The sequence below is a fragment of the Macrobrachium nipponense genome, chromosome 32 (assembly GCF_015104395.2).
Source record: "Macrobrachium nipponense isolate FS-2020 chromosome 32, ASM1510439v2, whole genome shotgun sequence".
Classification (NCBI taxonomy): domain Eukaryota; kingdom Metazoa; phylum Arthropoda; class Malacostraca; order Decapoda; family Palaemonidae; genus Macrobrachium; species Macrobrachium nipponense.
In genome coordinates, this window is record NC_061094.1 from 3,837,569 (window position 1) to 3,856,554 (window position 18,986).

The window sequence follows — 18,986 nt, forward strand, 5'->3', positions numbered from 1 at the left end:
AGATGTTTCTTTATGCCACTCTCTTATGAAAGCAGCGTGGAGAGGAAATCAGGGATTTCACGAAATCCCAAGGGAATGTGTGAAATGACCAATTCGCTTAGAAACTTTTGACTCCCCCAGGGGCTAGTACTAGCCACCGGGGAGTCAGATGTATTTTGCCGTGCTTAGTACTAGCCCCCATATATATATATATATATATATATATATATATATATATATATATATATATATATATATATATATATTGCCCGATTAATGGGAATCATTAAGTGAGAACACACCCATTGATATTTCAGCACTGTGCTTTGAAAACTATCTTGCATGGCCACAGGTTTATACTATTATAAGCTGTCTTCGATAATACTGTAACTTGATCTCATACTGATATAAAGCTTCCATCTGACTTCATCCTGTAATAAGAGCTGCTTTCAAATGAGATGCTCAAACTGAGGATGCATAATGACGTGCAGTTTGGCATTTTTCATTTCACCTGATAGTATTTCCGTGATCATAATCCCCCCCCCTCTCTCTCTCTCTCTCTCTCTCTCTCTCTCTCTCTGTATGTGCACCTGAAATGACGCCAATCTCGTTTCGTATGCATAGGAAGTGGCAGAGGATGTCTGATCCCAACTGACACCCGAAAATGGCAGTCAGCGTCACGACGTTCAGTTTTCTCACGAGGAGAGAGACATATTTGCGCCTCAGAGTTTTCCCAGTCTTGAAGATTTAGCGCATTAGTTCTAGAGTTTGAAGATTGTAAATCATTTTGCAGTGCAACCCTGGGATACGCTTCCAAATGCTCAGAGCTCGCTCTTTGTCGAAGCTAACAAAAACAGATGCGCATTTGATTCGGAAGAAGTATCATGTTTTCGTTTTAAAATGTTACGTGAACTTCATCAGATGACCGTGAAACATTGGCTGTCCATTAATTTAGAACAAAGAAATATATATATATATATATATATATATATATATATATATATATATATATATATATATATATATATATATATAAATATATGTAAACAAATACTTACTGAAAGAGTAGACATATGCATCAGGTAGTCCCCGTGAACTATGCATTTCAAACCAAGAAAATGATGCTTCGGAAAAAAAAATTTAAAAACTAGACTTATGAAGTAGCGATTCTACTTCTTGCCGAGCGCTCCTGGTACCCAAGATTATAATGGAATAGCATTTAAACTCAATGTAATTTTCGTCTCGACGTTTCTGAAATAGCTACTAACTCTGGTGGTTTGTTTACAAAAGAAAATGAGGCACTCGGAAACTCGACCGTAAAAGAGCGGTTTGGTAAACCGTAGTATTTTAGGGTTTTCGTTTGTGGGCTTCTGATCTCCGCGTTGTTGCATATCCGGTCTGACACAGTGTTTATTTTTCTTGGCATTTATTAGCTCCGTGGCAGCTGAATGACGCGTGAACGTTTAGCTTTCTTTGGGACATTTCCCACGAGAATTTACAAATTGCTTGGACTGAGAAATCAGACCCGTACCTAGAGCATTTTTATGGGGAGGGGCGGGTGTCGTTTTTCCCAAAACTGGACCTTTTCTTCTATAAATGTCATTGCATATATAGGTATATAGAATATGAAATACTTGAAAATGTTGTTTTATATTAAGAAGAAAAATTGGGTATGCGGTCTGTGCCCTTCTACATGATTAGATGTTATTGAAAATACTGACTTTGGTTGATAGAATTTTACAGATGTTGAAAGTTTGCTCTGAAATTCAAGAATATTTCTTCATCTTTATTGATCGATTCATTTATTATGTTAACGATAACATGCATTTTACTTTATTTGTTGTTATGTTATATAATTTGACTTAACAAACAAAAAAACAATAATTATTTATGACTTTGTAAGTATGTACAGTTCAATGAAAAGGATAGTCACAGGCTTATTCTCAGTGGTAACTAACTAAACACTCCTGAACACCGAGAATAGCTAAGATTTCCTTATGGTTTAATTCACAGCCATTGTTTCGTTTCCTGAAATCTGTAATAAAAAAATTTTAGTCTAGCTCTCCAACCGTTAACCTTTAGACTAATATCTGAAGAAAATATCTAGCCTCTGAAGTTCCTCGTTAGTCGAGTGGTTTACTTGCTCGCCTACCGACTCGGTGGTCGCGAGTTCGACTCCCCGCTATACCAACGTTGAATCAGAGGAAATTATTTCTGGTGATTAGGATTTCATTTCTCGATATCATGTGGTTCGTATCCCACAATAAGCTGTAGGTCCTGTTGTTAGGTAACCTATTGGTTCCTAGCCACATAAAAATATCTATTCCTTCTGGCCAGCCCTAGGAGAGCTGTTCTTCGGCTCAGTGGTCTGGGTAAACTAAGATAGGATTTTTTTTTTATCTAGCTTCAGTCTGGAAGAATACCTGTTTCCAAGGGTAAGGATTAGTTTCCAGGACGCCTATGATGCTTTTGAAGCAACACACTAAAATCTCGTATTTCTAAGACGATCAAGTACATGATTTCTGGCCCCCACGATATACTTGTGATCGCTGGAACAAATTTCGTAAATGGGAAAATGGCTGTATTTCGTATCGTGTCCTTCAGAGCGGTTATTACGAGTAGGGTATTGAATTCGTCTGTAGGGGTAACGTAGCGTAAGTCTCTTTAAATATCCCTGATTTGTACAGTTAACTCAGTCTCCAAGGACAGATCTGCGTTTGGCATTTCTTCATTATTATTCTGACAACGCTCCTGCTGAATTGTTTAGTTGTCTTCTATGTGGCTGATAATCATCGTTCATCATCATGATCACCGTCTGGGAAGAAGTCGGAGAACACCATAGGGTGGTAATGCTGTCAGTGCTCCTCGCGTGGTACACTGTAGGCTTCCTTAAGGGTCCTTGCAACGTCTCTTCGGCCCCTAGCTGCCACTATTTTCATTTCTTTTACCGTACCTCCGTTCATATTCTCTTTCTACCATCTAACTTTGAAACCTTCTCACTGTTAATTTCCCTTTCAGCCTAAATGACCTCATAGGTCCCAGCTCTTGGCCGTTGACCTAAATTCTATATTCTCGTCCTAGAAGGTGTGTATGTCTCCCCAACTCTTCTGGTTCCCACAGGAACCCAGCTGACGCTGTCCTGTACAATTTTCCCGAAGGAGAAGAGTGCAGGGTCTGTGAAGGACACGTCGTAGCCATCTCCTCGTTTCTTTTATTATATGATTAACATATGAAAGTTCCGTCATTTACCTTTCGATATCATTTAAAGCTCTGTCCTGTCATCTGACTGCTGATCTTTACCTTGAAAGTTTATTGTCAGATCGATGAAATCTTTTAAAAGTTTCGTGATCATGCCGTGATGCTCGTCCTGTGTGGCTGTTTGCGATTCGATGTCATTCTGGAGGTGTCAGGAGATGACAGCAGAAGGACATTAGTACTGACAACAGACAAGTTCGGAACTTTTCCCTACTTTGCTTGAAGTATATTTTAAGCTCATCGTGTGCCAATTCTCGTTATTTTTTAACGCTATGATGTCCACCATGACCAGGGGCTATGTTGACGTGTCATGGTTGCTTTTCTGAGCTCAGTCTGAAGAGGGCTGCATCAGCACTAAAGAACAAGCGATCGGTGTTTAATGGATCAAAATCGAAATCTACACGTCTCAAGAATAAATGTAGGCTGCAGTCAATGAAAATAAGCCAAGGAGTGAATATGGAAATCATCTGAACCTCTTCGTGAGAAATAGACATATGTACAACTCCATGCTACCTCTAGAATATTCCCTTTTATAATATATATATATATATATATATATATATACATATATATATATATATATATATATATATATATATATATATATATAATATATTATAGTCTGCAGCTCAGTTGCTGCAGAGAGCCGGAAATAGAGAGGAAGGCCAGCCATGAATGCGACGTCCTTGGGGATATGGCACCTGGATGATGATGATGATGATGATATATATAATATATATTATATATATATATATATATATATATGAATGCGTCCGTGAATGTTTTCTACATGAAACCACTTATGCTAACAGGGATTTGTCACACACAGACACACAAATAGTGAAACTGATGGAACGCGGATGAACCTCCTGTGGAGAGAACTTCCGCAACACTCCCTTCAGTGGTACGGCGCTTGAGGTAAAGGTCGATATCTCCGGGAAGGCCTAAATGAAATTTGGAACATAAGTACTTCTGTCCCTGAGGCATTACCTTGACAGGCTACCACCTGCATACCAACGAATTTTACCCCTATTTCCTGACCCGCCAGTGACAAAATTGATAGTTCCAGAAGTTGGGCACAACTCCCTGGTGGTATGCAGGTGGTGACCTGCCCAGATAGTGCCTGAGACACTGAGGTTCCAACTTTTTGTGTGGCCTATGTGGGTCAGCTGGTGGCACCCTGGTCTTTCATTTGAGAGTCCTGGATTCTATCCCAGTGCGAGTTAAAAGTTTATGCTCTTCTAGTTAATGTAAAAGAGGAACCCAAATAGAGTTCTTCATGTTTAGGAAATGCAGACCTCACGTGGTGCACGGTAGGCATTACTTAAGGTTCTCTGCAGCGTCCCTTCGCCCCCTAGCTGCAACTACTTACGTTCCTTTTACAGTACTGCTCTTCATATTCTTTGTGTTTCATCTTACTTGCCATCCTCTCCTATCAATTGTTATATAGCGCAACTGCGAGGTTTCCCTCTTGTTACGTATTTACAACCTTTTTACCTTCAATTTCACTCCCAGCGATGAATGGCCTCATAGGTCCCATCGCTTGGCTTTTGGCCTAAATTCTATATTCTATTCTATTCTAATCCTGCTCTTGGGGAGTGATCAGGACGGTCGATGAAATCAGTTGACTCTCATGTTCACAATCTCCCCAGATCGCCGTATATTTCCAGCTGGATGAGAGCCTGGAGGAGACAGCCAAGCAGGAAGCTCTTGGAAACAATACCCAGATACTTTTCGTCAATAGAAACTCAGTCAATGAAAGCCCTTGAAGAACCCGAAATATTGGAGCAAGGTACTAACACTTGCTGCGTCATTTCCTCGTGGAGGAAACAGTATTCTGCAACATCTTCGGCAATTGATTATTAACACTTATATATATATAATATATATATTATATATTATATAATATATATATTATTATATATATATATATATATATATATATATATTACACCATTTTAATTTGTACCTAAATCTAAAGGTACGAATCCTGGCCGGGCCAGAAGCATTGGGCATAGCTGTAACTGATGAGAAATAAACGCATAGAGAAATAAACGCAAATTTTTCTCCTTACTTTTTGCACTTTTTCGATAATTAATAGTTTATTAGTACTATTTATTCCAACCATATTACGCTATTTTACGGCGATGTTAAGCACCATACTTACTTAACAATTTGAAGTGAGTTTCTTTATTGTAGAGAGAATTGTTTATATCTGTAGCATGAGTGAGACAAAGTGTATATTCGACCTTTATCAGAGTTTTTTTCATTTTTTTTTTTACCTGCCTTCACGAATCGTCTATTATTTCACTTAGACAAGTCATGAACATAATGCTAATGATTTGTACTTGATACTTCATATGAACGAAGCATTAATTATTTTTTCAGTCTGGCTGTCTTTTGATGTCGTAGATCCAGTAGAAGTTCAAATATGAAATAGGGAAAAGTCCTGTGGTCGGTGTTTGCTGTAAGTGATAATGTAAATTTGTCGTCTTCTGTAAGGAGACCCTGAGGTTCTTATGGTTCAGTGTTAGCATCCTTTGTGTAGCGGGAGATGGGAGGGGAAAAAAGTCTTTATTAATATTCTTGGAAATACGAGGCATAATAACTATGTCAAAGGTTACTCCAGAGTCTCTCGGGCCTTTGTTATACGAGTCTGCTGATGCGAAGAGCACTTTCCTCTCTCCTCTCTCTCTCTCTCTCTCTCTCTCTCTCTCTCTCTCTCTCTCTCTCTGTTTATGCAACAGCCTTACTTTTTTTTTTTTATTTGGCTACCATTTGAGAGTGATACAGAGATGATTTTTGCATAATTCGGGAGATATGTTTCTGATGGTTCTTCGTATTTTGAAATTGGTAGACCAAACCATCATTTCTGCTGCAGTTCATAATTATAATTAAAAAAGAAAACATAAGAATATGGATGACTTGTGTTCCTATTTTCGTTTCTGTTGCAGTTATTAGGATGCTGATCTATTATTGTATTGTGAGAGCTTCGCATACAATGGCGAAATCAAGTCGCCCTATAGATCTTCCTCTGTGAACTTCTAGGTGCTCACCAACCTATCCTGGCAGGTCTCCTCTACATCTCTCCATTATGGGCCTTATAACAAAACCGTCGTCTCCTTGTTTCTCTCTGTGATTATATTTCTAAAAAGATACGTAAAAGGTATGAGCAGCTATTGTCCGAAAAGGGACGACATTCTTTTGAGCCTTGTGTCGCTACAGATGAAAAATGTTGTAGAGAAATGTAGAGAAATGAGTGTAGTAGGTGCGAGTAGTGTTCAAAAATAGTCTTGAGTGTGGATTTTGTTTTCGTTGTCATCTGCCTCCAGTGGATGAAGTGAAAATTGTCGCCTGGTAAGAAGCATCGTTGGTCTAGAAAAGGTTTGAGTCAAAATCTGTTGCTTGTGCTTGATCGAATTCTGTATATGCCAAAGACAAATGATTTTAGTCAGCGCATCCATTACTTGTTTCTCGTTGGATGAGGGGTTTACGTGCTCGCCTGCAGTTTCGGTAGTCCCGTGTTCGATTCCTCGCTCTGCCAACGTGGAATCAGAGGAATTTGTTTCTGGTGACTAGAAATTCATTTCTCGGTATAATGTGGTTCGGATCCCACAACAAGCTAGGTAACCAGTTGCTTCCTAGCCACGTAAAAAATGTCTAATACTTCGGGCCAGCCCTAGAAGAGCTGTTAATCGGCTCAGTGGTCTGGTTAAACTAAGATAGACTGGCGAAAAGGACATAGTACTTCCTGGAATGACTTGATATGAGATCGGTTGACTCGCTGATCTTGAAGCAGAATTTATTTTGTTAAATGTAACTTGGACATCTGCCAATACCGAACAACACCGTTCCTGGTCTGTCCTTGAAGATTATTATTAAGCAGACGTGAAATGGGAATTTAATATTCCGCATCGAGTTCTCATCGAAAGGCTCCACCTTTATCCAGGACGGAGGGATGGTGTCATAAGGCTTCTTTCTCAGAGCGTTGGATTCTCCCCAATGTACGCATTGTCCACCAAAGGGTGACCCTCATTTCCCGCCCTCCAAAGGAAAGTGATACGAACAGGTTTTGGTGCCTTTTCGCGGTGACGAGGAATAGCATCGTTCTCATACCATCAGCCCACCAAGGGGTTGACCAAAATACATAAATGGAAGGAGTGCGTCTATTTGATGAAGTTGGCCCTCAAAGAAGAACCTGTGGTATAAGACGACGAAAAAAAAGTTCATGCTTGTATTCGTGTTTACGGTTTAAGTGACATTTCTTCGTTCAAGGCTATAAAAAGATGATTACTATTAATATATCTAGAAGACCTAACGAAAAGTTTGGAACATAATTTCTTAGGTTCTCTCTCACGACATGAATAATCGAACGACGTGATGTATACACGTCTAATCTCCTCGTCTGCTTTGCAGAAATGACTCAGTAAGTACCTTGCCTTATATATACATGCATATATATATATATATATATATATATATATATATATATATATATATATATGTATATATATATATTATATATATATATAATAATATATATATATATACTCATTAACGACCAGACTTCTGACTTTGCATCCCTAGTTTTGTCTTGGTTCCTACCTCGCGTTGCAGAGAGGAGGCCATTTCGCTCTCTACAAAAAACGAAAGGCAGGCAGGTAGGGGTCGCCCGCCGCTCTTGGAGGTATTTATGGAAAAGCAATAACTGTCAGGCATAATCAAGAGTATCTTTAATTAAAGATGTTTAAAAGTGATATGCCTGCGTTAATTAAGAGAGCGTTTATTTTCACGGCGAGGTATGCTTTCTCTTCTCCCGTGGCAGGCGTTTGCGGACGTTATAACCGGGTGTCTGCTGCGAATTCTACGGAGCTATTTTGAGTCGTAGAAAGACGGGGTCGTCATTGTTTCAGCTTCTCTCGCAGTTTGCTGCCACTTCATTTGTGTCCTGCAGATAATTGACAAAAAAAACGAAGAAGGAAAGAAAAAAGCTTGAGATTCCGGGTGGCATTAGAAAGAAATAAGATTTTGTGAGAAACCGTCAACAACTGTACGAGTGCTTTCACAAACAGGATTTGAATAGTATACACAGAAGCGATTAACCATAGTGTTATTTATTAATATATATATATATATATATATATATATATATATATATATATATATATATATATATATATATATAGAGAGGGAGAAACCGTCAACAACTGATGAACCTACGACTGGTATTGTTATTTGTATATATATATATATATATATATATATATATATATATATATATATGTGTGTGTGTGTGTGTGTGTGTGTGTGTGTTCTTTCATAGACATGAATCCAAAAAAATCATTGAATATCGATTTCATTTTACCTACTGGCTTAATATTTGTGAATGTAAACAAACTTCACGTAATACGCGACAAATAATTATGTAATATATAGCATAGAATGATTGATAGACGTTACAGCTAGGGGCCAAAGGGACTCTACCTCAAGTAATGCCTACAGTGCACCGCGTGAGGTGCACTGACAGCACTACCCACTTTATGGAGTCCTCGCCTTTATTGTCCTTCTTTTCCATTGCCCCTTTCGCTCTGTATATCCAGTCTTTGCTAAGTCTTTCTCCCCTTCTCTTTCCTCGCACTTCCGAAGTGAGCATTCTCCAGTATTTCTTCATAACAAACGCTCATCCATCCTTGTATTGAGAGGCCCCCTTTTTTTTCACTACACATACATTTGTCTCAGCCATTCCCTCGAACCCTTCACTTATCCGATCGTACTACAACCTCTTCAGCACTTCTCCGTAGGGAGGGTAGTGCCGTCAGTGGACCTCATGCGGTGTACTGTAGGCATTATTTAAGGTTCTTTGCAGCGTCCCCTCGGCCCCTAGTATTGCAAAAAATATTAATTTTTTTTATGAATTGTAATTTTGTTCTCTTAATAGTTTTAGGTTTCTTTTTTGGTTTTTATGAATGAATGAATTGTATGTTAGATCGGTTGTGTGCATGTTTGTTTGTGCGACAGTGCCAAAAATTTTATAATCTAATCTAATCCCTAGTATTGCAACCCCTTTCGTTTCTTTTACTGTACCTCCTTCTCTATTCTCTTTCTTCCATCTTACTTTCCACCCTCTCTTAACACTTGATGCATAGTGCAATTGCTTTGAGGTTTTCCTTCCTGTTACTCCTTTCAAACTTTTGTCTTTCAGTTTCCGTTTCAGCGCTGAATGACGTCGTAGGTCCCAGTACTTGGACTTATGACTAAATTCAATATTAAACTCAACTCTTCAGCACTCAGTCACCTCATCACCTCTGTCCTGCAGCGTCTCGCTCGGGATCCTGTCAGCTCCTCCTGATGCCTCTCATTCTCGAGCACACTCGACAAGTATTTTCAGACTTCCAGTAACCCTTTTTCTATACAGTCATTTTGCTCTCATATATATCATTACGACTGAACTACTCTCATTATCTCACTATTCATAACAACAGTCACGGTTCCATCTTTCAGGATTTTGTTCATCTGCGCAAGTTTATTCTCCTCTTACCTTTAACTTGCAATTTTTTTCATGTGGCTTAAGCTTTCAAATTCTTACTAATACACACCGTTAATGAAGACTCCATTAAAAACATCCCCTCCATTTTCCATTCCCAAACTGTCCCACCAACTGGCCTTTGAATATCTTGCAGTGATCTCGGGTTCCTCTGAAGCGCCTCAGTGTGGTGTTGGCCTGCCACCTCGGTGGTCGCGAGTTCGATTCTTCGGCATTCCATTGAGGAGCGAGAGATGTGTATTTCTGTGATAAAAGTTCACTCTCGACGTGGTTCGGAAGTCACGTAAAGCCGTTGGTTCCGTTGCTGAATAACCACTGGTTCCATGCAACGAAAAAACACCATACAAACAAACAAACAATCCGGTTCCTCTGTGATTTGTACTTGACTGTCCTGTTTAAGTCTCATTTGTAAACCACAGCAGCTATTTCGCCATTATCGTTTGCTTCATAAGAACTGCATCCTCATTAGAAAATTTAATCAGTGTCAACATTTAACTCCTACACATGGCATCTTCTACACACCCACATCGTATCTTTCTCTCTTTCCTCATAAGTTTCCCTATATAGAACAGGAGCCATTTTACTCTCGAACTTCTTGCACTGCTTTTTAATATTAAATACCTCATCTTTACTTCTTCTCCCTTGTCTAAACCCCACCACCCTTCTGCCTATTGTGTCGGCTTTGTCTGTCCGTCTGCCCTTAGATCTTAAAAGCTACTGAGGCTAGAGGGCTGCAAAATGTTATGTTAATCATCCACCCTCCAGTTATTAAACGTTCCGAATTGCAGCCCTCTAGCCTTAGTAGTTTTTATTTTATGTAAGGTTAAAGTTAGCTATAATCGTACTTCTGGCAGCGCTATAGGTATCAGCAACATGGGCCACCACTGGACAGTGGCTGAGTTTCGTGGGCCGCAGCAAAGAACTGTATGGGTCTTGGCTGAGGCCACCAATGGACAGAAAACTTTATCACACTTGTATATTTTTTTTTGTCCCAGTATCCCTTTCAAAAACGTACCGCATTCTTTCATAGTAATGATCAGATTGATAGATAAATAATTTACAATACAACAACTTATTCTATATTTACGTTAAACAAAAACCAGACAAGAAATAATGGATGGAAACTAGAACTGAAGAGATTCAACACATCCCATTCTGGGAACTTCTTCACATACAAGATTTGTTACACATGAAATAAACTGCCACCAGAAGTTGTCAACAGCAACAGTGTGGAAGAGTTTAAAAGAAAGCTAGACAAAATCATTAGCAGGACACTGTGAATGAACAATAAAACCTGCTCCAAGAGATATATGAGCACGCGATGTCTCCTCTTAGGATGGACTAACAAGTCTTTGAGACATCCTAATCCTTGTAACATTGTACAAGGGGGAAATCTGAGAAGGAATGGTGTTTGTAGAACAGTACGGGTACTCACATCCATCAGCTGCTGTCCCTGGGGGAATGACTGGGCCTCTTGGTTGGGAAGGGCCTTCCCTGCCACGCTGGTGATGGCCAGGACCGTCATCAAAGCCACCAAGAGAACGGCTACTGAGCTTCTCGCTACCATGGTCTGCAAAAGAAGCGTTTCGAGGTGAACATAAAAAAAGGAAATGTTATTGCAAAACTGTACAAACCCTCAAATGAAGACTTACTCTAAATCATTGCAGTAGTTTATAGTTGATAATCAGAGCGATTGAGAAATTGTTGGAAGAACTCAAATTCTCAAATAATGTGCGGTTTTCTCAAGAACAGTGTTCAATCGGTTGTTAGTACTGATTAATATAACCATCCCGTTGTTATTGCAGGATCATTTTCTTGACATTTATGCATTTCAACCTATGAAATTCTATGCAGCTAGGTCTAAGCCACCATGCTGAAGGTTCTTTTAGGCATTTAAAGATCCTTTAGTTTCAGTATATATATTATATATATATATATATATATATATATATATATATATATATTATATATGTAATTATATATATATAATATTATATGCATTATATAAGCCATAAGCCCTCTTAACTTCTCGAATTCTTCGCGCTTTTTTCGGATACGCTTGTCACTACAAAGTATTTGTATCCAAGTGCAAGAAATTTGAAGAAATTAGGATGTGCAGTAGTGGGAAACGAACCCGCGATACCATAGTCACAACGGACGCCATAATTTCTTCAAATTTCTCGCACTTGGATCCAAAGGCTTCGTGTTGGCAAATGTATCCTCAATGCAAGAAGACTTCGAGAAGTTATGAGGGCATTGTGGCTATTACAATTACATACGTATCTGGTAAAAAGTAACCAATAGATTCTATATATATATATATATATATATATATATATATATATATATATATATATATGTATGTATGTGTGTGTGCATGAATCGAGCTACAAATGTCCTTTAATATCCAATTCGCTCTACCTCGGAATTAATATAATTTCATATATGTTAACCGAAGGGCAATTTTTTTGGTTGATAATAATTATTCATCTCGTGGGTTCGAACCAGCGTCCATCGGACAAATCAGGACTTAAGTGATGTTATCGATTCGACTAAAAGAATTCCCCTTCGGTTAACATATATGAAATCATATTCATTCCGAGGTAGAGCGAACTGGATAATAAAGGACATTTATAGCTCGATGCATGTATATATGAATCACGGTGATATGATAAATAAAGGACCTCATTCAAACTGGATGGTATCTAGCGGAGCTATTTATTCAATAGATAAATCCACAGATACCGTCCAGTTTTCATGGGGTCCTTCTAGTAGTATATATAGTATATATATATATATATATATATATATATATATATATATATATATATATATATTATGTATATATATATATATATATATATATATATATATATATATATATATATAGTATGTATGTATATTCATCATATAGGAAGGAAGCATTTGAAAATATCTCGTAAAATACTTTTTAATGATTATTTCTTTCTTTATCCTCAGCTTTTCCCATATCTGAGGTCGCTGTTTGTTATTAGTCGTCTCCATCTTCTACGAAAACACTTTTTTTTATTATTATTAACACCTTTAAACTCGTCAAACTGTCCTCAAACTTCATAAGTTACGAAAGAATGATGTATTTAATACTGGAAAGGTACAAGCTCTTTCTCAACTCGAAACCTCAGCTGGGTTGTTGAGAGATCGATCCGTTTGTTGAGTCAATTCTGTACTATATCTTAGGCAAACCAATCACACCATAGTGAAGTAAATCTGCAAGCATCAGTTTCGAATCCTTTACCATATTTACTACAAAATAAAAGCAGAATCGGTGATTTCACAAAGATTTGGTATCATCTTGATTTAAATGAATCTTATCTTTTCTGAAAATGCCATTGATAATGTCTGGGGCAAGACGGAATAACATAAGGTGTATTCACTGAGGGATCCAACCGCTAATTTCCCTCTCTCTGTGACTTCACAGGAGCACATCGATTGGGCGATGCACTGTTGTCAGTCCAAGGTTGCCGTTTTGAGGAATTTCGTCTATTAGTGTGGCTTTCTGGTGACATCTGGCAACCCTCCGTGGCTTTTCCGACCACCGGCCACGGCACTGAAGAAAAAAATTCTTCACTTTGCCTTTTTATGTTTTATTATGAAAATAAAGATATAAAACATATCCTGCTTATTTATACAAATAAAATTTATTGAAATTCTTTATTTTTTTTCGTAAAAAATACTTTATATTGAGCTAGTGACGTGTAGTTTTCTAACATCACTGGAAATAATTATACATCGGAAAATACGCATTCTAACCATTAAATCATAAATAAAGTAAAAAAAAAATAAGATGAACTGCCTATGGTAACACTGCTGAAAGCCAATGTTGTGAAGAAAAAACGGCATCACTGAGTTACTTGTCACTTGTCACTCCGTCAGTTGCATTGTTGCAGTTCACGATTATGGGTGTGTGTTCCATATTTGGGTACACTAATAAATCCAGACAGAAAGGGATTTGTTTTCACAGGTTCCCTAAGAACCCGAGGTGTCCAAATGGATTAATGCATGTAAAAGAAGGGATAGCATTAATGTTAAGGATGCCAGAATTTGTTCTGTCCATTTCCGGACAGAAGATTACGAAAGAAATCTTCAACATGAACTGCTACCACAACTTTGCCAGAGAAGTTATCACAGATTAAAGAAAGCCGCAGTTCCCTCTTTAAATTTACCTGTTAAGGACGTAAAGTCAGGCATGGTTTAACGATGTTTACAATCTCATTAGTGCAATTTTTAGTGACATCTTCGGTTGATAAGTAGCCTGGACTAAATTCTTGAAATGAAGTACAAAATTAGAATAGGCCTAGCCTATGAAATGAAGGAAGAAATTATCGGATTAAGGCTATCCAATTTTTTTTCTTTTATACTTTCTTTTTATGAATGTAAAGTTGTTCAAACAGGCGATTAGGCCTATGCGTCTTGACCTACTGAGTAGTCTTCCTGTACAGAAAATAATTAGGCCTAGATCTTTTATTTCTTAAGAACCCCAATAAAGGATATCGTGGGGTCAGAGCGTTGGATCTGGTAATAAAAGCATAGACCTGTTGATGAGTCACGTAGTGTATGGAGAATTAAGTGGCTTTCATTAGCCTAATCATCCAACAGCTTTTCTTATCTATGAACAGGCCCAAACTCATTATATATATATATATATATATATATATATATATATATATATATATATATATATATATATATATATATATATATATATATATATATATATATATATATATATATATGGGGATACAATCCACAATGAAGTAAAATCCTCTTGTAGTTTAAAATATATATCTCTAGTAAAGGATTAAAGCTTTCGACCATCAACTGTGGTCGAAAGCTTTAATCCTTTACTAGAGATATATATTTTAAACTACAAGAGGATTTTACTTCATTGTGGATTGTATCCCCATTTACTTAGAGGTACGACATAGTACCTGGCTTCTGCATATATATATTATATATATATATATATATATATATATATATATATATATATATATAAATGGGTGCAAATAAAAGGTATTTTGATCACATGGTATACCATTTTAATGTGCTAAATTACCCTCAAGATATGCTGGATTACAGTTGCACAGCATACGCTATATAGAACTCCAAAAATAAAATGTCAATAACTTTTTTTTTCGTTATGATATCTTGCCATAATTAAAACATCATTATCATAATTTTATTGCCTAGTGTCGCTTAGTTCTGTCCTGTCTGGCAACTCCCTCATAGGGGATATGCCGTATTTTAAGTGAAAAAAAAAAATGGCCTATTGTGTATATATTCTGTATGGTAAGGTCTTAGATATCTTGATATAGCTGTGTTTTAAGTGAGAGAGAGAGAGAGAGAGAAAATATTTTCCTGTATGGAAATTGTGAACACCAGCATAGCAACAAATTACTGTCAAAACATAATCATTAAGTGCACAGCCCAGTTGACGAGCACCTGTGACGTCACAGTGCGGGAACCGAGCGACCGACGATCTCACCTTATGCTATTCCGTCTTGGTCTGGGGTGCATGTATTATACTGAAATTATGTATGAAAATTCGTAAATTAACTAAGTCTACGAGCGCAACCAGCCTCGTTTCTCGGGCAGAGACCAGTTCCGTTTCAGGGAATCCCTTCTACCCCTCCCCCTTCGCAGTGGGGGCCGGGAGGTAAGATAAAACCACATTATAAACCATCTTATGGATCCCCACTATAACCCCGCCAAGTTTCATGACCATCAGACTAGCCGTTTGGCCGTGATTGAATGACAGACGGACGGACAGACATTACGCCCATTAGAGTAACATTATTAAAATAGTTTTGCCAGACCACTGAGCTGATTGTCATCTCTCACAGGGCCGGTCCGAAGTATTTGTTTTTATTGATATTTCGACAGTTTTTCCACAAACTTTATCATTGGATTAATGTTAAATGATGGAGTTTCTGACGAAATTTCCCTGATCGATGTATTTCCAAAACTTGATGTTCGATGCTGATAATACTTTGAACATTCACAAAATAAATGATTAAATGTTGTCACCACTTTACATTCATAGCATTCAAAAGCTGGTTGTGGGTGTTTCATTAGGTATATCCCTCTGTTGGACGAGAATGGCCTATTTGGGGACGTGTCAGAATGGCTTGGGTATGTCTCTATTTCTGGTATGATGAACAACTCCATTTTCCAACACTTAGGAGGCATCTGTTTTAATTATTAACGTTCAAGAACTACATTTCATATGTTTTGCCATTTTTAATTATACTTTTTATGTGTGATATAAACATTAATAGGGATGTTTACGTTTGATCTTGTCATATGGGCTGCTTCTGAGGCTGCTATATCAGGCTCTCTCTTCATTCCCTTTGATGCCCACATGGGCAGGGATCCAACATGTTTCTATAGTTTTTTTCATTATTAGATCATTTTTTGTACAATATTATTTTCGTTTTTAACCTTTTATAACTTCTATAACGCCTCTCGAGTCGCTAAAAATCACAGACTTATTGAGCGATGTTTCTTTAATTCTTTTTTATGGCCGATGCTGTTGCACACAATTGAGGCTTTATCAGTTAGAGAAAATTGATACGTTTTGTCTTGGGATAAATAGCTTCGTATCCAACGCAGTACTGTGATTGAGATCCGTTAGTGTATAATACGTGATGTGGACCTTTTGGGACTTATACTATATTCTGTTGTATGATGTCTGTGGTGTTCTGGGGTAGTCTATGAATAAATTTTAGATAAATATTTCAAGTGTATGCAAAATCCTATTTTATTCAAAGTCCAAGGAAGAGGAAGTCTTCATTGAACTTGAATATAAAAAAAACTTACGATATTATAATTATTATGATATCCTAAGGCAAGATTTTATTATGAGTTAGGATATCATTAGTTATTATAATATCCTAACAAAAGATATTAAGCTATTACAATTATAATAAATGAGCATAGCTTAAGACATTCCGCAGGGGAGTAGTGCCATCAGTGCAATTCACGCGGTGCACGGTAGGCATTACTGAAGGTTCTTTGCAACATCCCTTCATTCCTTTTACTGTACTTCCTATCATATTCTCTTTCTTCCATCTTATTTCCCGCCCTCTCCTAACAGTTGTTTGCTGGTGCTACTGCTTTGGGGTGTTCCTCCTGTTACACACATAATGCTCTCTTTACTGTCAATTTCCTTTTCACCGCTGAATGACCTCGTAGACCGTAGTGCTTGGTCTTTGTCCTGAATTACTACATATTCCAATTCCAGTAACTAAGACATGAAGTCTAGAATGTAATTCTCAATGAATATCCCCCAAAATTGGATTTGACGAGTTCCCGATGATTATGATATTTATTGAATTATAATTATCGCTCATTCGCTTTTCAATAGTTTTTTTTTTTTAACTGTTAAAACATCCGCTCTCCAGAGCCTTTTGAGAAGTCATGTCGTCAAGTTTACCAGTCGCTGTCAATAGCGCTGTGGATTATTCAGCTTCCTCAAAAATTAGAATAACAAGCTTTGAACATTTCTGTTTGCTTAATTTGATTTAATTTATATAGATTTTTGGCATTATGATTCCAAGCACTGGGGCAACTAAGGCCATCCAGCGCTGAAATGGAAATCGACAGTAAAAGGTTTGAAAGGTGTAACAGAAGGAAAACCTCAAAGCAGTTGCCCTAAGAAACAATTGTTAGGAAAGGGTGGACAGTAAGATGGAAGAGAGAGAATACGAAAGGAGGTACGGTAAAAGGAATGAAAGTAGTTGCAGCTAGGGGGAACCGAAGGGACGCTGCAAAGAACCTTAAGTAATGCCTACACTGCACTGAATGAGGCGCACTGACCGCACTACCTCCCTACGGGGATTTATGTTTGCGTCACGCGTCAACATAACTCGACGGATATTAATAAGTACACTTTAAAAAGTGAGGAGCTAAGTTGGTCCTTGGACTTTAAAAGGGCATTTCGAATTTATGGCTGCAGGGAAGCGGCCTCCCACAAAACAATCCAATAAGACCAGAGAGGTTTTCGAGGTCTTCATCCGTAAGACACTTACTTTTGATGGAGCTGTTTTGCTTCGCCCGTCAAGAGTTTTGTATATTTGAACGCCACGAAATCTTTTTTGACTTCAAAGCGTTAAAGGGGACGACGCATATCCCCTTAACTCTTTTGGAGAGACGGAGACACAGACAGACAGACAGACAGACTCATGCGGTGCACTGTAGGCATTCCTTACGGTCCTTTGCAGCGTGCCTTCGGCCCCTAGCTGCAACCACATTCGTTCCTATACTGTACTTCCTTTCATATTCTCTTTCTTCCATCTGACTTTCCACCCTTTTCCACTTGTTACGCCTTTCAAACCTTTTACTGTCAATTTCCATTACAGCGCCGAATGACCTCATAGCTCCCAGTGCTTGCCTCTGGTCCTAAATTCTATATTTAACTCAACTCACACAGGCAGGCAATCAGGGAGGAACGAGATTGGCAGTGGGAATTAAGACTGACACTCAAGATATAACTGAAGTTAACCTCATCAAGTTGCCGTTAACTACCGTTAAATAATTTGTTTGTTTGTTTGTATGGTGTTTTTACGTTGCATGGATTCAGTGGTTATTCAGCAACGGGACCAATGGTTTGACGTGACTTCCGAACCACGTCGAGAGTGAACTTCTATCACCAGAAATGCATATCTCCCACCCCTAAATGGAATGCCCGAGAATCGAACTCGCGGCCATCGAGGTGGCAGGCCAAGACCATACCGATCACGCCACTGAGTCGCCCTAAATTATCTGTAGGGATGAATTGTATGGCTCTGTGAAACCTGCCTAATCATAGTAGGCATTACTTAAGGTTCTGTGAAGCGTCCCTTCTGCCCATTCTTTTTACTGTACCTCCTTTCATATTATCTTTTTCCATCTTGCTACCCACCATCACCCAACAGTTATTTCAAAGTGCAACAAGAGGCTTTCTTTTCGTTACACCTTTAGCATCTACTTAGTCTCAATTTCCTTTCCAGCAGTGCTTGGCATTTGGCCTAATGTCTTATGTTCCACTCCATTCCAGCAGTAGTTCTGGTTTTCCTTCTTTATATATTTGCATAAAGTTGAAATAATGTAAAAAAAAAAAAAAAAAAAAATTCCTCTTGATCGAGATTAGATTGTCTTAAAAATCCGAACTTGACTTCAAAGCGGTAAG

At 38.0% G+C, this 18,986-nt stretch overlaps 1 protein-coding gene across 1 annotated transcript in view; it reads right to left on the minus strand.

The window, feature by feature from the left end:
- The window catches only part of LOC135207195 (prohormone-1-like), a 217,889-nt gene that overhangs the window by 137,341 nt on the left and 61,562 nt on the right, over positions 1-18,986 (minus strand). Inside the window, exon 2 of the mRNA XM_064238766.1 lies at positions 11,214-11,348. Within this exon, the coding sequence (XP_064094836.1) occupies positions 11,214-11,345 (132 nt within the window). The 5' untranslated portion in view covers positions 11,346-11,348. The remainder of the gene's footprint in view (positions 1-11,213; positions 11,349-18,986) is intronic.